Source organism: Chenopodium quinoa, unplaced genomic scaffold, assembly GCF_001683475.1.
Source record: "Chenopodium quinoa cultivar QQ74 unplaced genomic scaffold, ASM168347v1, whole genome shotgun sequence".
Taxonomy (NCBI): Eukaryota; Viridiplantae; Streptophyta; class Magnoliopsida; order Caryophyllales; family Amaranthaceae; genus Chenopodium; species Chenopodium quinoa.
The window spans coordinates 249,179-265,866 of NW_018744066.1; the positions used below are offsets into that span (position 1 = coordinate 249,179).

Here is a 16,688-nt window from a genome sequence, read left to right on the forward strand (position 1 = left end):
AACTATTAATTTCATCAGGACAAAGTAAGTTCATTCATGTCGACATAAAGTTAGCGGGGTAGTCACTACTCAGTAAAAACTTGCATTCAAGTTTGACCCCATATTGTGAAATATGTAGACTCATGCTTATGATCTTGGTATAATGGTATATTATAAAGCATATATACGTCAGTATATATTTATAATTTAAACATATGTACTATATATGAATGCATGTCATATGAGATGATTTAACATTAGTAAATTATTAATGTGATGTAGATAGAAGTTATATTAGGAGGGTATCCAGTGATGTCTCCAACAACAATGACACTTCACAGTCTTCAAGAAGCTTGGAAGAATCTCAAAAAACCAATTACATGGAAGGAAGGAGAGCCACCTAAAGAAGAGAGTGTGCTTAGTTTTACTTATGCTCGATCAAGTTTTGTGGGCTAATTTGTTTCAAATGCTATTAGATTTTATGCCCAAACTTTTTTATGTTTTGGAACTTGAATTTATAATCCAAGGTCATTTGGAAAATGCCCTTGGTGTGTGTGAATGTTTTTTTTTCATGGATATGCTCTTGGAATTATGTTTAATAACTCTCTTAAATTATGAGAGTAAACTTTATTTAATTTGTGTGGCACATGTTTTAGAATGATTTTATATTGTTTGAAGTTATGTAGAAAGATTTGCATATCACAAGTTCACAACCATGAAGTAGTGGGATTAGCTAGGCTTCACTAGAGATACATTGGGGTGGAAATTTCTTAACTGTTTCTCCCCACTTCATAAAGATCTAGTACTCTAACCTGATAGGGTTAATATATGAGAGGTTTCGAATCGATGGGCGGACCTTCTCTGTACCAAAAAAAAAAAAAACTAAACACCCATAGTACTTGCATGAGTAATTATGGCAATTAAAGTTCTTGAAAAAATGTTTTGCTTTGTAAGATTAATGTTTTGAATTGATGATAAATATTGCCTTACTCCTGGATAAACAGTTTAGGTTATTAGTTTTAGAAGACAAACAAGAGTATGTATATATATAGGATTTTTTTTTTACTTTTACCACAAAAAAAAAAAAAAAAATTGTACTCATATATAACAATAATGATTCTTAGTATAAAAAGGGATTGTATAATACCTTATTTTAATTTCATCTGCTAAGCAATAGCCTAATTATCATAAGGAACTAAGCTAAGTTTGGTCTAGTAGAAAGGCGAGCACTTTCCAACCATGAGGTTAGAGGTTCAATCCTCACTAGTGAGTGTAGTGACAATTTGGGGAGTGGGATTCCCTTACCTTCCCCTCACTCTCCTAAATTGTCTAGCCTGCTAACCCAAGTCGAGTTGACTCGTGAGGGGTTTTGGCCCGTTAGATCCATTCATCTTACTCACCAAAACAATATACTTCCTCCGTTGCTTTTTAGTTGAAACGTTTATTTAGTCACGTTTGTCAACCCACTTATTCAATCATTAATATCTTTAATTATCGATAAGCAAAAATTATGAAAAGTTGATATTTTCAAAGTATATAAAGTGACGAATCTAACAAGGTCTCACATGACTATATTTTTCATTATGTATAAAACACAAAACACGATCATAGGGAGGTGTGTGAATAGTGCTAAAGTCAAAACGTGTCAACTAAAAAAAAAAACGGAGGTAGTATAACATTAGCAGTCAACAATGTGTAGTTCACTTATATATAATTTTATAATTAGTAAGATACGAGGGGTGTCCCCCACCTTATCACAAGAATGAGAAAATGAGGATCGAACCCCAGCCATTTGGGCCCCCCGGGGGGGGGGGGGGGAGATGGATGGATTAACCATCCCTCCATTTCCTATATCCTCGTGTACTTCACTTATATATGTTGAAAAGATAGGTGACAATAATTAGTCTTATTAGTTTGACGCACGATTACTTAAAATTTCATAGGATAGTTTAGAATCACAGATTTCGTATTTTTTTTCCAAATGATAATGGGAGTTAAAACCTACGATAAAAATAATACAGACTAATAAGTGTAGTGATCAAGTTATAATGGATCATGTATCAAATTTCATCTACGTCACTTGATGATTTGGTAGTTTGACTACTGAGTCAATGTTCTTTGTTTTTTTTGGGTGTTCCACCCGGTTCATTTTGGGCTAATCCGGATCTGGGATCAGTTCTTGGTGGTTAGGTTTCAATCCCCTCTCGATTATTGTTGCGGTGATCAAATACGAATCCTCCCTACCAAATGTAATCTCAATCACCACTACACCAATAACTAATAACTGTTCTTTGTAGCTCTCTATACCGCTTACGACTCAAAAATAATTTAAAAGGAAAAAAATAAAATAAAATTAATCCCCCTTTCTAATTTGAGACCCCCAACAATCAACTGAAAATCAAAACAGCTTCAAACATCAATCTCTTCATCATGCCGACGACGACGAGCAACATCTGCAGCAAGTGCAACATCAGAGCTCTCTGGATTCTCAACAATGTCGATTTCGTCGTCTTCTCCAGGTTATCAATCTTCATTCATCCTCCATTTTCATCATTTTGTAGCTCAATTTTACTTTTGTAGTAAACCCTAACGTTATCGATTATTTTGTGTGTTTAATCGTCAATTTCGTCGTTGTTTAACCTAATTTCGAAATTTTCTATTCGATTAACAATAATTTGATTTGAATGTTGTGTAGGAGGTTTCCTACTGTTGAGCGCCGATGGCGTGCTGCCTGCAAATCGGATGATGAGAAAGTTGTGGATGGAAGCAGTGATAAACCTACTGTATCGACTTCGCTTCCCAATGATTCGGAGTTTTCCGAGGCGTTTACCAATCGAAGGAAGAGGTTTTTGAACTAAATTATACATTGATGGTGATGAATTTATGCTGTGTTGCTTAGAAGTTTTAAGATTGTTGTGATCATTATCTGGTTCAAATGTGTTGAAACTCGATAAATAAAATGCGGTAATGGTATCGAAGTTCCTGAATAAGATATTGTTTGAATAGATTTTGACTTCTAGGAAATGAAACTTGGAAAAAGTTTGAATATATGCAGGGTTATCGTGATCATGTTATATGATAAATGTGATGTGAAGAAGAAACATGTCCAGCGATGCCAATGGAAATGGGAAATGTCAACAGATACACGGCTTATGATGAACTGCTCCTATCTTACTTGAATTTTCTTAGTTGACTTTTCATGAACAATAGGCATAGCTTAGGAGAGCAATGAAGTAAAGAAGTTATTTAATTTTTTAAATATGCTATTAAATGGAAGACAATCAATTTAAAATGAGTAGAATGTTTGAAGACTCTAAACTTGAAACTGCCATGTATAATAAGTATTTCATTGGTAGGGAGTGAGACGGATTTTAATGTACTATTCTTAAAGGCATATGCAAGTGGTAGAATAATAATATTAGGGAAGCTTAATTAGAGGCATTTCTATCAACTGTTTTTTTGTTCTCTTTGATAGGTATGGATTAGTGGTGGTAGACTGATAGCTGTGTACATTAATTCCCAAGACTTAAGCTTAAATCCCGTCAATATCATTTTTCCTTTGTGGCTCTCTCTACACGCGCACGCACACCGTAAAAAATCCCTTCAATAACATTTGATTACTCTGTAACCTTTTTTTTTTTTTTTTTTTTTTGAGGAATTGATTACTCTGTAACTTAATTTGTTTTAAGTTATGAAGCTGGATACTCATTTTTTTTTGGTATAAAATGTAATAGGGGTTAATTCATGCTCAAGTATTCATCAGATGAAACATAAAGGTTTCCTAGTATTCTCTGCCTTGGGGATCCTCACTATCTCTAATTCTCCATCTCATTATTCTGTGTATGCAGCTATGTTTTGTGTGCATGTGTGTAGGGATATGTATATTGCTGCTTTTATTTATGTGCTTTTCTTCTTGTGCATTAGCTCAAATTTTGAATTGGTTTTGATAAGTCTGATACATGTGAGGGTGAGTGGTTCTATTATGCTATATAATAAGTTCTGTGTGTTTAGTGCCTCTGATTTGTCTGTTTAACAAAGCTTCATGATGTGGTCTTTATGATGATGATGTAATTAGGTTAAATGTAATGTAACAGGGAGGGATCTGCTCGTGGTTCTGGCATACGTGTTGCTGAATCTGTTCAGGGGTCAGATTCCTGGGTTGATGATCCTATTGTGCGCCACATTATAAGTCTCCATATTGACCATGAAGAAGGAGAGGGCTACATGTTATGGCCATTAGTTTTTCATGTGAAGGGACCATACTGCATCTTGGTATTGCCGTTAGTGGAGCCAAAGCATGTGAAAGCATATGAGGGACTTTGCAAGAGATCAGACTGTGGTACAGCTATTGGCATGGACCCAAATTTATCCTCTTTACTGTTCGATCTCCCTTCCATCACAGGGTATGGTATGTTACCTTCTGAGATTATTACCATTTTGCTTTAAGCATCTTTTTCATCCCTGTTTTATTAGATATTTTGCCCTCAATTGCTCTTTTGATTACAGTGTCTATAATTTGTGGCACCATGTGCAAAAATAAAATTACTTTGAGAAATATTTTACATTATCCAAGCTTGAAATTATAGATAAACTTTAACAAAAATCATGAAAATTCGACCCTGGTAAATTTGGCCATCTTTAGAATGAACGTTTTTGGCTTCTTTCGTTCTTGGAGATACCTTGAAAATCTTTTTTGAGCTAGTTCTTTATCTGGATTTGTATCTTTTAGACATATTTAAAGCTTTTAAATTTGGTTTCTCTTGATTTTCTTGGGATTTTAATCTGTTAGATACTGTCAGTGTATTTTAGAAAGAATATTAGTTTTTTTTGATTTGGCTGAAGTCTTGTAACTGAATATCACCAAGTCAAGTGATTTATTGTTTCAGATTCTAAAGATTAAAAAAGAAAAAAAAAATAAAAGCTGTTATCTGTCTTCTCTGTTCATTTTCCTGCCGCTAGAAAATGTAGTATTTTGTTACAAATTGATATCCATATCATGTCTGAGACTAGTCTACTTGGAATATTTCAGGGCTTTTATGCTTGCACATGTCATCGGAGACATAATCACGGGAGATTTTGCTGAACCTGAGATAGCTGTTAGTGCATCACCATCAGTAGGAGGGCTGCTTGATTCCCTCACCGGAAGCATTGGGATATCAAGTATCTCTGCAAGAGGCAAACCAGTTCCTGCATCAGTCCCCAATTCCACTGCATCTCCTGCTTCTCTAGCTGGTTCTGTGTTGTCAGATGCTCAAAAAGCTGGTTCCAGGCCACTGGAAAAAGATGCTTTACAATCTTTCATCAGCAGCTCAATGCCCTTTGGTTGGTATCTTTTGCTGTAAATCTTCATTTGACGATGGATATGATAATAGCATTATAAACTTTAATTTTATTTTATTTTTTATGTGGAAAGACATGTACTTATATATCCTATCCATTTTTTTATAGAAAAAAAATAAAAAAATAAAAATAAAAGTTATAATTATATTACTTGCTCGTATATCTTTAACGCAGGTACTCTGTTGGATCTCAGCTACTCCAATCTTTCAGCTATCAGGCTTAATGGCTTCTCTGCCACAGATGTGCCCCCTGCAGATGTCAAGCAACCAGCTTGGAAGCCCTATCTTTACCGAGGGAAGCAGAGAATACTGTTCACTATTTATGAGACAATTAATGCTTCCATGTATGACCGTGATGAGATCCCTGATAGCATTTCGATCTCAGGCCAAGTTAATTGTCGAGCAGAATTGGAGGGGTTGCCTGATGTTTCCTTTCCCTTGACAGGCCTGATCAACTCCCGTGTTGAGGTTTTGTCATTTCATCCATGTGTTCAAGTTCCAGAGCATGGCATTGATAAGCAATCTCTAGTCTTTTCACCGCCTTTTGGTAATTTCACTTTAATGCGTTACTTGACATTCTGCAACCTTGGACCTCCAGTCAAGGGATTTTACCAGCTCTCCATGGTGTCAGAAAATGAGGGTGCATTTTTATTCAAATTACGACTTATGGATGGTTATAAGGCTCCACTTGCAATGGAATTTTGTACTATTACAATGCCCTTTCCTCGAAGAAAGGTAGTCTCTTTCAGTGGGACACCATCTATTGGAATTGTGTCTTCTACAGATCACTCAATTGAGTGGAAAATTATAACAAGTGGGAGGGGAGCTTCAGGAAAGAGTGTGGAGGCAACATTTCCAGGAACTGTTAAATTTGCACGCTTACAGACACAAAACTCTCTTGGCTCAGTAAGAGGGACAAGATATGATGAAGATAGTGATACAGAAATGGAGAATGCAAATAATGGTGTTAATATTGAGGAGTTTCTGGAAGAAAAGATGAGAAAAGATCTTCCACCAATCGATTTAGAAGAACCATTTTGTTGGCAGGCTTATGACTATGCTAAGGTACATAAACCCAACTTTTTGAATTCCTGAATAGCACTGGTGCCTGTTTTTTAATTGATTCTCTACTGTGTTTCGTTTCCTGCAGTAATACTCTGCTGGGTTTTTTTTTTGTTGTCGTCGTGTAGTCGTAGTAGCTGTTTTCTAAATTTAAAGTTTTAATCAAACAACATTAATTTTCAAGCTTAGGAGATGCTTATACATAAATACATAATAGACACATCATAAGATGTACATGTGTAACAGGTCTGTGTTCTAATTCCTACTTTCCCTTTATAAGTTTATAGTGATGTTCAATTTTTAACTTTCTTATAGTTGTCCTCCACTTGTAAGAGACTTGCCAAGTTCCATTAACATGGAGAGTCAGTTCCCATTTCCCAATTCAACATTACCCCAGAACCTTTAAACAGGCTCCCACCTGTGGGTCAGGAAGGTTGGATGAATGCAGTTTTATACTTTATTAATATAGAGGCCGCTCCAAATATGTGAAGACTGTTCTATTAATAAAATTCTATTAGTGTCCTGTGATTTGGTGTATGACTCTCTCTCTCTTTTTTTTTTTCCTTGATGTGTGATCAGATAGGCTTGGCATATCATCTTACCTTTTTTTTTGGTTCATGTTTTTTCAGGTGTCCTTCAAAATCATGGGGGCTTCATCAACTGGAATGTCTGTTGATACAAAACATGTAAGTTTATAGCTTTGTCTCTTTCTACTTGCTCCAGATTTTGTCTTGCTGAGTTTCTGCTATGATATCTTGCGAGGGTATTAAAGTGTTCATAAAGAGGACTTCCATTTCAGGTCCCTAAAGATATTGATCAAAATTTTGCTTAGCATTTACTGAGCACTAAATGAACCGTCTATGAATTTTAGCAGTTTTGATACTAACTCAAGTGATCTGCCTAAACCATCATGGTAATTGGTAATTTTCAACCATCATTGCCTTAACCTTCTCACCAAAATAAGGTTTTAACCAAATCTCTTTGAAAGGCCAGACTGTGCCACACAAACTTCCATATAGAACTGTCAAAAGTTGACCCGACCAGAAATACCGACTTAAACCCGATTATTAACCGACCCATCTGAACCCGAAAACTTGGTGACCCAAACCCGACCTGAACCCAACCCTAGACCCGAGTATGTGAGACCCGAACTCGAACATGAACTGACCTTTCTGGCGATGACCTGACCCGGATGTAACCTATAAATTATTGACCTGACCGAACCCGACTTGAACCGAAATTGACCCAAACCCGTTTTAACCCGTCAAAACCCAAATTTAACCCGACTTGTTACTAACTTGACTCGAATTCAACCTGATTCGTTCCTAACCCAACTCGAATTTAACCCAAACTGTTACAAACCCGACCCGAAATCAACCAGACTTGTTATTGACCTGACCCAAATTTAAACCGACTTGTTATTGACCCAACCCAAATTTTACCAGACCTATTACTAACCCGACCCAAAAATTCAACCTGATTTATTACTAACCTAACTCGAAATCAACACGACTTGTTATTGACCCGACCTAAATTTAACCCAAATTTTTCTTGACCCGATTTCAAATGACCTTAAATGCAATTTAGACCACCTTATTATTGTTGATTAAAGCATTTTGTCTAGGGAGACTAAGTCGGTCAGGCCAGCAAAAGAAAGGAGCATCATTCTCAAATTTAAGAGTTAAATTTAGTATATATTTGTTGTACGGTCAAAGGAGATAATTATGTTCCTAAATTATAAACTATAGTTCCCTAGTATATTGCCTATATATTATAGTCAAAGGTAATAATTAGCTTGATAAAAATGATAATTATCTATTTATAGTTAGTTGAACCCGAATATGGCCTAACTTGAAAATGACCCGACCTGATTGTAATCTGCAAATTATTGACTTGAACATAACCCGACTTGACTTCGAGAATGACTCGACTTTGAAATGACCCAACCTGGTTATAACTTGCAAATTATTGACTTGAACCGAACCCGAGTTGAACCCCTGAATGACCCGACCTGAGTATAATCCGTAAATTATTGACTTGACCCGAACCCGACTCAAACTCGAGAATGAACCGACCTGATTCTAACCTGCAAATTATTGATTTGACCAAACCCGACTCGAACCCGAGAATTACCCTAACCCATTTTAACCCCAGAAAACCCGAATTAAACCCGACCTATTGTTCAACCGACCCGAATATAACCTGACCTGTTATTAACCGGACCCAAACTCGATTAGAGATATGACCCGACGTGACCCGACTCAAACATGACCGAACCCAAACTCGACCCGCATAAGTTATGAAATTATTCCGAATTTACCTGACCCGAGTTGACTCGACCCACTCTTACAGACCTAAACCCTACCCGTTTACTCGAATTGACATCTCTACCCGAAACCTCCAAAATTTCTCAAAAGCGTGGATATTAGACTTCAATTTTAGAATTTTTAGACTTTTTCACCCGTAAATAAAAATTGCCGAAATGTTTACCATGGTCCCTAATACCCTCCGGGCTCTGGGAGTCCAATTGGGTGGGTGGAACCATCCAATTTGCCTTTAAACGACCAATTTACCGGTTTACAGGTTGCACCGATTTCATTAACTCAAGCCTACCACCAATATATATGACAAGATATAATGATCATATATGGATCCAAACGACATTATAAGACCCCGAGATGTATCCCCTAAAATCTCAATGCTTTTCGACACCGGACCCCGAATTATTCAATATTTCTAAAAAAGCATGGATATTAGCCTTCAATTTTGTAATTTTTTGACAATTTTTCACCAGGATCTAAAAATTGCCGAAATGTTTACTATGGTCCCAAATACCCTCTGGGAGTCCAATTGGGTGGGTGGAACCATCTAATTTGCCTTTAAACGACCAATTTATTGGTTTACAACTTACACCGATTTCATTAATTTAAGCCTACCTCGAACATTTATGACAACAAATAATGATCATATATTGTTCCAAACGACATTATATGAACCCGAGATGTATTCCTTAGAATTTCAAGACTTTTTTGACACTGGGCCTCAGAAGACTCCAAAAATTCTCAAAAAGCGTGGATATAGCCTTTAATTTTTGAATTTTTTGACTTTTTTTCCCCCGGAAATAAAAATTGCCGAAATGTTTACTATGGTCTCTAATATCCTCCGGGAGTCCAATTAAGTGGGTGGAACCATCCAATTTACCTTTAAACGGTTAATTTATCGGTTTACAACTTGCGCCAATTTCATTAACTCAAGCCTACCACAAACATTTAATACAACATATAATGATCATATATGGTTCCAAAAAACTTAATATGACCCCGAGATGTATCCCCTAGAAGCTAAGGACACCTGGCCCCAAAACCTCCAAAATTTCTCAAAAAGCCTAAATAATAGCCTTCAATTTCAGAATTTTTAACATTTTTTCTCCCGGAAATAAATATGATCCCTAATGCCCTCCGAGAGTCCAATTAGGTGGGTGCAACCATCCGATTTGCCTTTAAACGACCAATTTACCACTCTACAACTTTCACCGATTAAATTAACAAGTCTACTACGAACATTTAGGATAACATATAATGATTATATATAGTTCCAAACGACATTATATGGTCACGAGATGTATCCCTTTAAATCTCAAAACTTTTCGACACCGGGGTTGAAACATCCCAAATTTCTCAAAAAGCGTGATTTCAATTTTGGAATTTTTTGACTGTTTTTTTTTCGCCCGTAAATAAAAATTGCTAAAATGTTTACCATGGTCACTAAAATCCTCAGGAAGTCCAATTGCGGGGTTGGAACCATCCAATTTGCCTTTAAACGGCCAATTTTCCGGTTTACAACTTGCACCGATTTCATTAACCCAATCCTACCACGAACATTTATGACAACATATAATGATCATTTATGGTTCAAAACGGCATTATATGACCCCGAGATGTATCACCTAAAATCTCATTTCTTTTCGACACTAAGCCTCGAAACTTCCCAAATTTCATAAAAAGCGTGGATTTCAATTTTAGATTTTCTTTCTTTCTTTCTTTTTTTTTTAAAAAATTTTTTACGCTCGGAAATTAAAATTGCTGAAATATTTACCATGGTCCCTTATACCCTGCGGGAGTCCAATTGTGTGGGTGGAACCATCCAACTTGCCTTTAAACGACTAATTTATCGGTTTACAACTTGCACCGATTTCATTAACTCAAGCCTACAATGAACATTTATAACAACAAATAATGATCCTATATGGTTCCAAATGACATTATATGACCCCGAGATATATCCCCTAGAATTTCAAGACATTTCGACACCGGGCCCTAAAACCTTTATAAATTCTAAAAAAGTGTGGATATTAGCCTTCAATTTTGGAATTTTTTGACTTTTTTTTGTCTGGAAATTAAAATTCCCGAAATGTTTAACATGGTCCCTAACACCCTCTGGGAGTCTAATTGGTTGGATGGAACCATCAAATTTGCCTTTAAACAGCCAATTTACCGATTTATAACTTGCATCGATTTCGTTAATTCAAGCCTACCACGAACATTTATGACAACATATAATGATCATATATGGTTCCAATCGGCATTATATGACTCCGAGATGTATCCCCTAAAATCTCAAGTCTTTTCAACGCCGGACCCCGAAACCTCCAAAATTTCTCAAAAAGCGTGGATATGAGCCTTCAATTTTGGATTTTTTTTTTACTTTTTTTCGCCCGAAAATTGAAATTGTTGAAATATTTACCATGGTCCCTTATACCCGTTGGGAGTCTAATTGGGTGGGTGGAACTATCCAAGTTGCCTATAAACGCCCAATTTACCGAATTACAACTCGCACCAATTTTATTAATTCAAGCTTACCACGAACATTTATGACAACATATAATGATCATATATGGTTTCAAACAGCATTACATGACCCCGAGATGTATCTTATAAAATTTCTAAGCCTTTTTGACACCGAGCCCCGAAACCTCCAAAATTTATTAAAAGCGTGGATATTAAGCCATTAATTTTGGAATTTTTTAACTTGCCGAAATTTTTACCATGGTCCCTAATACCGTTCGAGACTCCAATTAGGTGGGTGGAACCTTCCAATTTCCCTTTAAATGGCGAATTTACTAGTTTACAACTTGCAACGATTAAATTAATTCAAGTCTACTACGAACATTTAGGATAACATATAATGATCATATATGCTTCCAAGCGACATTATTTGACCCCGAGATGTATCTCCTTAAATCTCAAAACTTTTCGACACTAGGCCTCGAAACATCCTAAATTTCTCAAAAAGCGTAGAGTTTTTAAATTTTTTTCCCCTGGAAATAAATAATGTCCCTAATACCCTCCGCGAGTCCAATTGAGCGGGTGGAACCATCCAATTTGCCTTTAAACGACCAATTTACCGCTTTACAACTTGCAGCGATTAAATCAACTCAAGCCTACTACGAACATTTAGGATAACATATAATGATCATATACAGTTCCAAACGACATTATATGGCCACGAGATGTATCCCCTTAAATCTCAAAACTTTTCGACACCGGGCCTCGAAACATCCCAAATTTCCCAAAAAGCGTGGTTTTCAATTTTGGAATTTTTTGACTTTTTTTCGCCCGTAAATAAAAATTGTCAAAATGTTTACCATGGCCCTAATATCCTCCAGGAGTCCAATTAGGTGGGTGGAACCAACCAATTTGCCTTTAAACGGCCAATGTACCGGTTTACAAATTGCACCAATTTCGTTAACCCGAGCCTACCACGAACATTTATGACAACATATAATGACCATTTATGGTTTCAACGACATTATATGACCCAAAGATATATCCCCTAAAATCTCATTTTTTTTTCGACACTAGCCCTTAAACCTTCGAAATTTCTCAAAAAGCATGGTTAATAACCTTTAATTTTGTTATTTTTTTTATTTTTTTTCTCCCGGATATAAAAATCACCGAAATGTTTACCATGATCCCTAATATTCTTTGGGATACCAGTTGGGTGGGTGGATATTTGCCTTTAAACGACTAATTTAAGGGTTTACAACTTGCACCGATTTAATTAACTCAAGCCTACTACGAAAGTTGATGACAACATATAATGATCATATATGGTTCCAATTGGCATGATAAGACCACAAGATGTATCCTTTAAAATCTCAAAACTTTTCGACACTAGGTCTCGAAACTTCCCCAATTTATCAAAAAGCGTGGATTTCAATTTTGGAATCTTTTTTTCTATTCGTCCGTAAATAAAAATTGCTGAAATGTTTACCATGGTCTCTAATATCCTCCGGGAGTCCAATTAGGTGGGTGGAGCCATCCAATTTGCCTTTAAACGATCAATTTACCGGTTTACGACTTGCACCGATTTCATTAACTCAAGACTACCACAAACATTTATAACAACATATAATGATCTTATATGGTTTCAAACGGCATTATATGACCCCGAGATATATCCCCTAGAATTTGAAGACTTTTTGAAACAGGGCCCTAAATCTATAAAATTTCTAAAAAAGTGTGGATATTAGCCTTCAATTTTGGAATTTTTTGACTTTATTTTGTCCGTAAATAAAAATTGCCGAAATGATTAACATGGTCCCTAATATCCTCTCGGGGTCCAAATTGGTTCGGTGGAACCACCCAATTTGCCTTTAAACAACCAATTTACCGATTTAAAACTTGCACCGATTTCATTAATTCAAGTAATCATATATGGTTCCAAACGACATTATATAACTACGAGATGTATCCCCTAAAATCTCAAGTCTTTTTGATACCAGGCCCCAAAACCTATAAAATTTCTCAAAAAGCGTGGATATTAGTCTTCAATTTTGCAATTTTTTTGACTTTTTTTGCTCGGTTACAAAAATTGCCGAAATGTTTACCCTGATCCCTAATACCCTACTGGAGTCCAATTGTGTGGGTGAAACCATCCAAGGTTCTTTTAAACGGCCAATTTACCGATTTACAACTTGAATGCAATTTCATTAATTTAAGCTTTGCACGAACATTTATGACAACATATAATGATCATATATGGTCCCAACGACATTATATGACCCCTAGTTGTATCTCCTAAAATCTCAAGCTTTTTTGACACCGGGCTCTAAAACCTCCAAAATTTATCAAAAACGTGGATATTAGCCTTCAATTTATGAATTTTTTTAAATTTTTTTTTTCGCACGAAAATAAAAATTACCGAAATGTTTATCATGGTCCCTAATATACTCCGGGAGACCAATTGGGTGGTGGAACTATTCTATTATCCTTTAAACGGCGAATTTACCGTTTTACAACTTGCACCGATTTAATTAACTCAAGCCTATTACGAAAGTTTATGACAACATATAATGATCATGTATGGTTCAAGCGGCATTATATGACCCCGAGATTTATCCCCTAAAATCTCAAAACTTTTCGACATTGGGCCTCGAAACTTCCCCAATTTCTCAAAAAGCGTAGATTTCAATTTTGGAATTCTTTTTACTTTTTTTCGCCTATAAAACAAAAATTGTTGAAGTGTTTACCATGGTCCCTAATACCCTCTGGTAGTCCAATTGGGTGGGTGGAACTATCAAATTTGTCTTTAACAAACAATTTACCGTTTTACAACTTGCACAGATTTCATTAACTCAAGACTACCACAAACTTTTATAACAACAAATAATGATCCTGAAACCTCTAAAATTTCTCAAAAAGAGTGGATATTAGCCTTCAATTTTGGAATTTGTTGATTTTTTTTTTTGTCCAGAAATAAAAATTGTCGAAATGTTTAACATGGTCCCTAGAATGCTTTGAGAGTCCAATTGGTGGGGTGGAACCATCCAATTTGCCTTTAAACAACCAATTTACCGATTTACAAATTGCACCGATTTCATTAATTCAAAACTACCACGAACATTTATGCCAACATATAAGGATCATATATGGTTTCAAACGGCATTATATGACTTCGATATGTATCCCCTAAAATCTCAAGCCTTTTCGACACCGGGCCCCGAAATCTCCTAAATTTCTTAAAAAGCGTGGATATTAGCCTTCAATATCGGAATTTTTTTTATTTTTTTTCGCCTGGAAATAATAATTGCCGAAATGTTTACCATGGTCCCTAATACCCTAAGAGACTCCAATTGGGTGGGTGGAAACTTCCAATTTGCCTTTAAACGACCAATTTACCGGTTTACGACTTGCACCGATTTCATTAACTCAAGCCTACCATGAATATTTATGACATAATATAATGATCATTTATGATTCCAAATGACATTATATGACCCCGAGATGTATCTCCTAAAATCTCATTTCTTTTCGACACCGAGCCCCGAAACATTTGAAATTTCTAAAAAAACATAGATATTAGCCTTCATTTTTGGAATTTTTTGACATTTTTTCGGACAGAAATAAAAATTACGAAAATGTTTACCATGGTCCATTATACTCCCTGGAAGTCCAATTGGGTGGGTGGAACAACTATGAACACATATGGTTTCATTAACTCAAGTCAACTACAAACATTTATGACAACAAATAATGATCATATATGGTTTTAAACGACATTATATGATCCCGAGATTTATTCCCTAGAATTTCAAGACTTTTAGGCATAGGGCCCCGAAGACTCCAAATTTCTCAAAAAAGTGGATATTCGCCTTCGATTTTTGAATTTTTTGACTTTTTTCGTCCTGAAATAAAAATTGGCGAAATGTTTATCATGGTTCATAATATCTTTCGGGAGTCCAATTAGGTGGGTGGAACCATCCAATTTGCCTTTTAATGAGTTTGCAACTTGCACTGATTTCATTATCTCATTCCTACCACGAACATTTATGACTACATATAATAAATATTTATGGTTCAAAACAGTATTATATGACCCCGAGATGTATCCCCTAAAATCTCAAAGATTTTCGACACCGGGTCCTGAATCCTCAAAAATTTCTCAAAAGGCATGGATATTAGTCTTAAATTTTGGAGTTTTTTTTGACTTTTTTTCGCCCGGAAATAAAAATTGCCGAAATGTTTACCGTGGTCCCTAACACCCTTCGATAGTCCACTTAGGTTGGTAGAACCATCCAATTTGCATTTAATCGACTAATTTATCGGTTTACAACTTGCACTGATTTTATTAATTCGAGCCTACCCCGAACATTTTTTTTTATTTTTGAAACAACTGGAACTAGGCTTATATTAATGCAAGTTTATGCATAAGTATATACGGAGTCACTTCCGGGGGACAAGAACTATCCCACACTTGTTCCGAAAGGAATTAGCCTAGTTAAGTGATGTGTAACAAAGTTTCCATCCCTTTTAACATGAGACTATCTAACCATATTAAAAGAGCAACAAGAAGAAATAATTTCTCGTTGAACAGTATCTAATTCGGACATAAAATAGCTCCTTGGTCAAGTCGGTTTGTAATGGTTAAGCAATCGGTTTCCAAGATCACATTCACGAAGCCATTTCTCTTCCCCAATCTGGCAGCAAGCGTAATGGCTTTTGCCTCAGCCACTTCAACGCTCCAATTGGCACGAACTCTTTTGGTTGCAGTAAAGAGATCATCCCCATTGTGGTCTCGAGCAATGACTCCTAGTTCCAACCATCGTCTGAAATTATGACAACATATAATGGTCATTTATGGTTTCAAACATCATTATATGATCCTGAGATGTATCTAATAAAATCTCATATCTTTTCAACACCTCGCCTCGAAAACCTTCGAAATTTCTCAAAAAAAAACGTGTATATTAGCCTTTCAATTTAGGAATTTTTAGACTTTTTTTAGCTTGGAAACAAATATTACTGAAATTTTTACCGTGGTTCGTAATACTCTCCGGGGGTCCAATTGGGTGGGTGGAACCATCCAATTTACTGGTTTACAATTTGCACTGATTTCATTAACTCAAGCCTACAACGAACATTTATGACAACAAATAATGATCACATATAGTTTCAAACGACATTATATGACCTCGAGATGTATTCCCTAGAATTTCGAGACTTTTAGACACAAGACCCAAAAGACTCCCTAAAATTGCCGAAATGTTTACTTTGTTCCCTAATACCCTCCGCGAGTCCAATTATCTGGGTAGAAGCCTTTAATTTGCCTTTAAACGACCTATTTACCGGTTTACAACTTACACCGATTTCATTAACTCAAGCTTACCACGAACATTTATGACAAAATATAATGATCATTTAAGGTTCCAAACGACACTATATGACCCCGAGATGTAATCCTAAAATTTCAAGGCTTTTCGACACTAGGTCTCGAAATCTCTAAAATTTCTCAAAAGGCACGAATCTT

At 35.9% G+C, this 16,688-nt stretch overlaps 1 protein-coding gene across 1 annotated transcript in view; it reads left to right on the forward strand.

Moving 5' to 3' along the window:
* Nucleotides 1–1,986: 1,986 nt before the first annotated feature.
* The window catches only part of LOC110690848 (AP-5 complex subunit mu-like), a 29,025-nt gene continuing 14,323 nt past the window's right edge, over nt 1,987–16,688 (forward strand). Inside the window, exons 1-6 of the mRNA XM_021867733.1 lie at nt 1,987–2,498; nt 2,675–2,824; nt 4,074–4,382; nt 5,009–5,301; nt 5,494–6,383; nt 7,010–7,066. Of these exons, the coding sequence (XP_021723425.1) occupies nt 2,410–2,498; nt 2,675–2,824; nt 4,074–4,382; nt 5,009–5,301; nt 5,494–6,383; nt 7,010–7,066 (1,788 nt within the window). The 5' untranslated portion in view covers nt 1,987–2,409. The remainder of the gene's footprint in view (nt 2,499–2,674; nt 2,825–4,073; nt 4,383–5,008; nt 5,302–5,493; nt 6,384–7,009; nt 7,067–16,688) is intronic.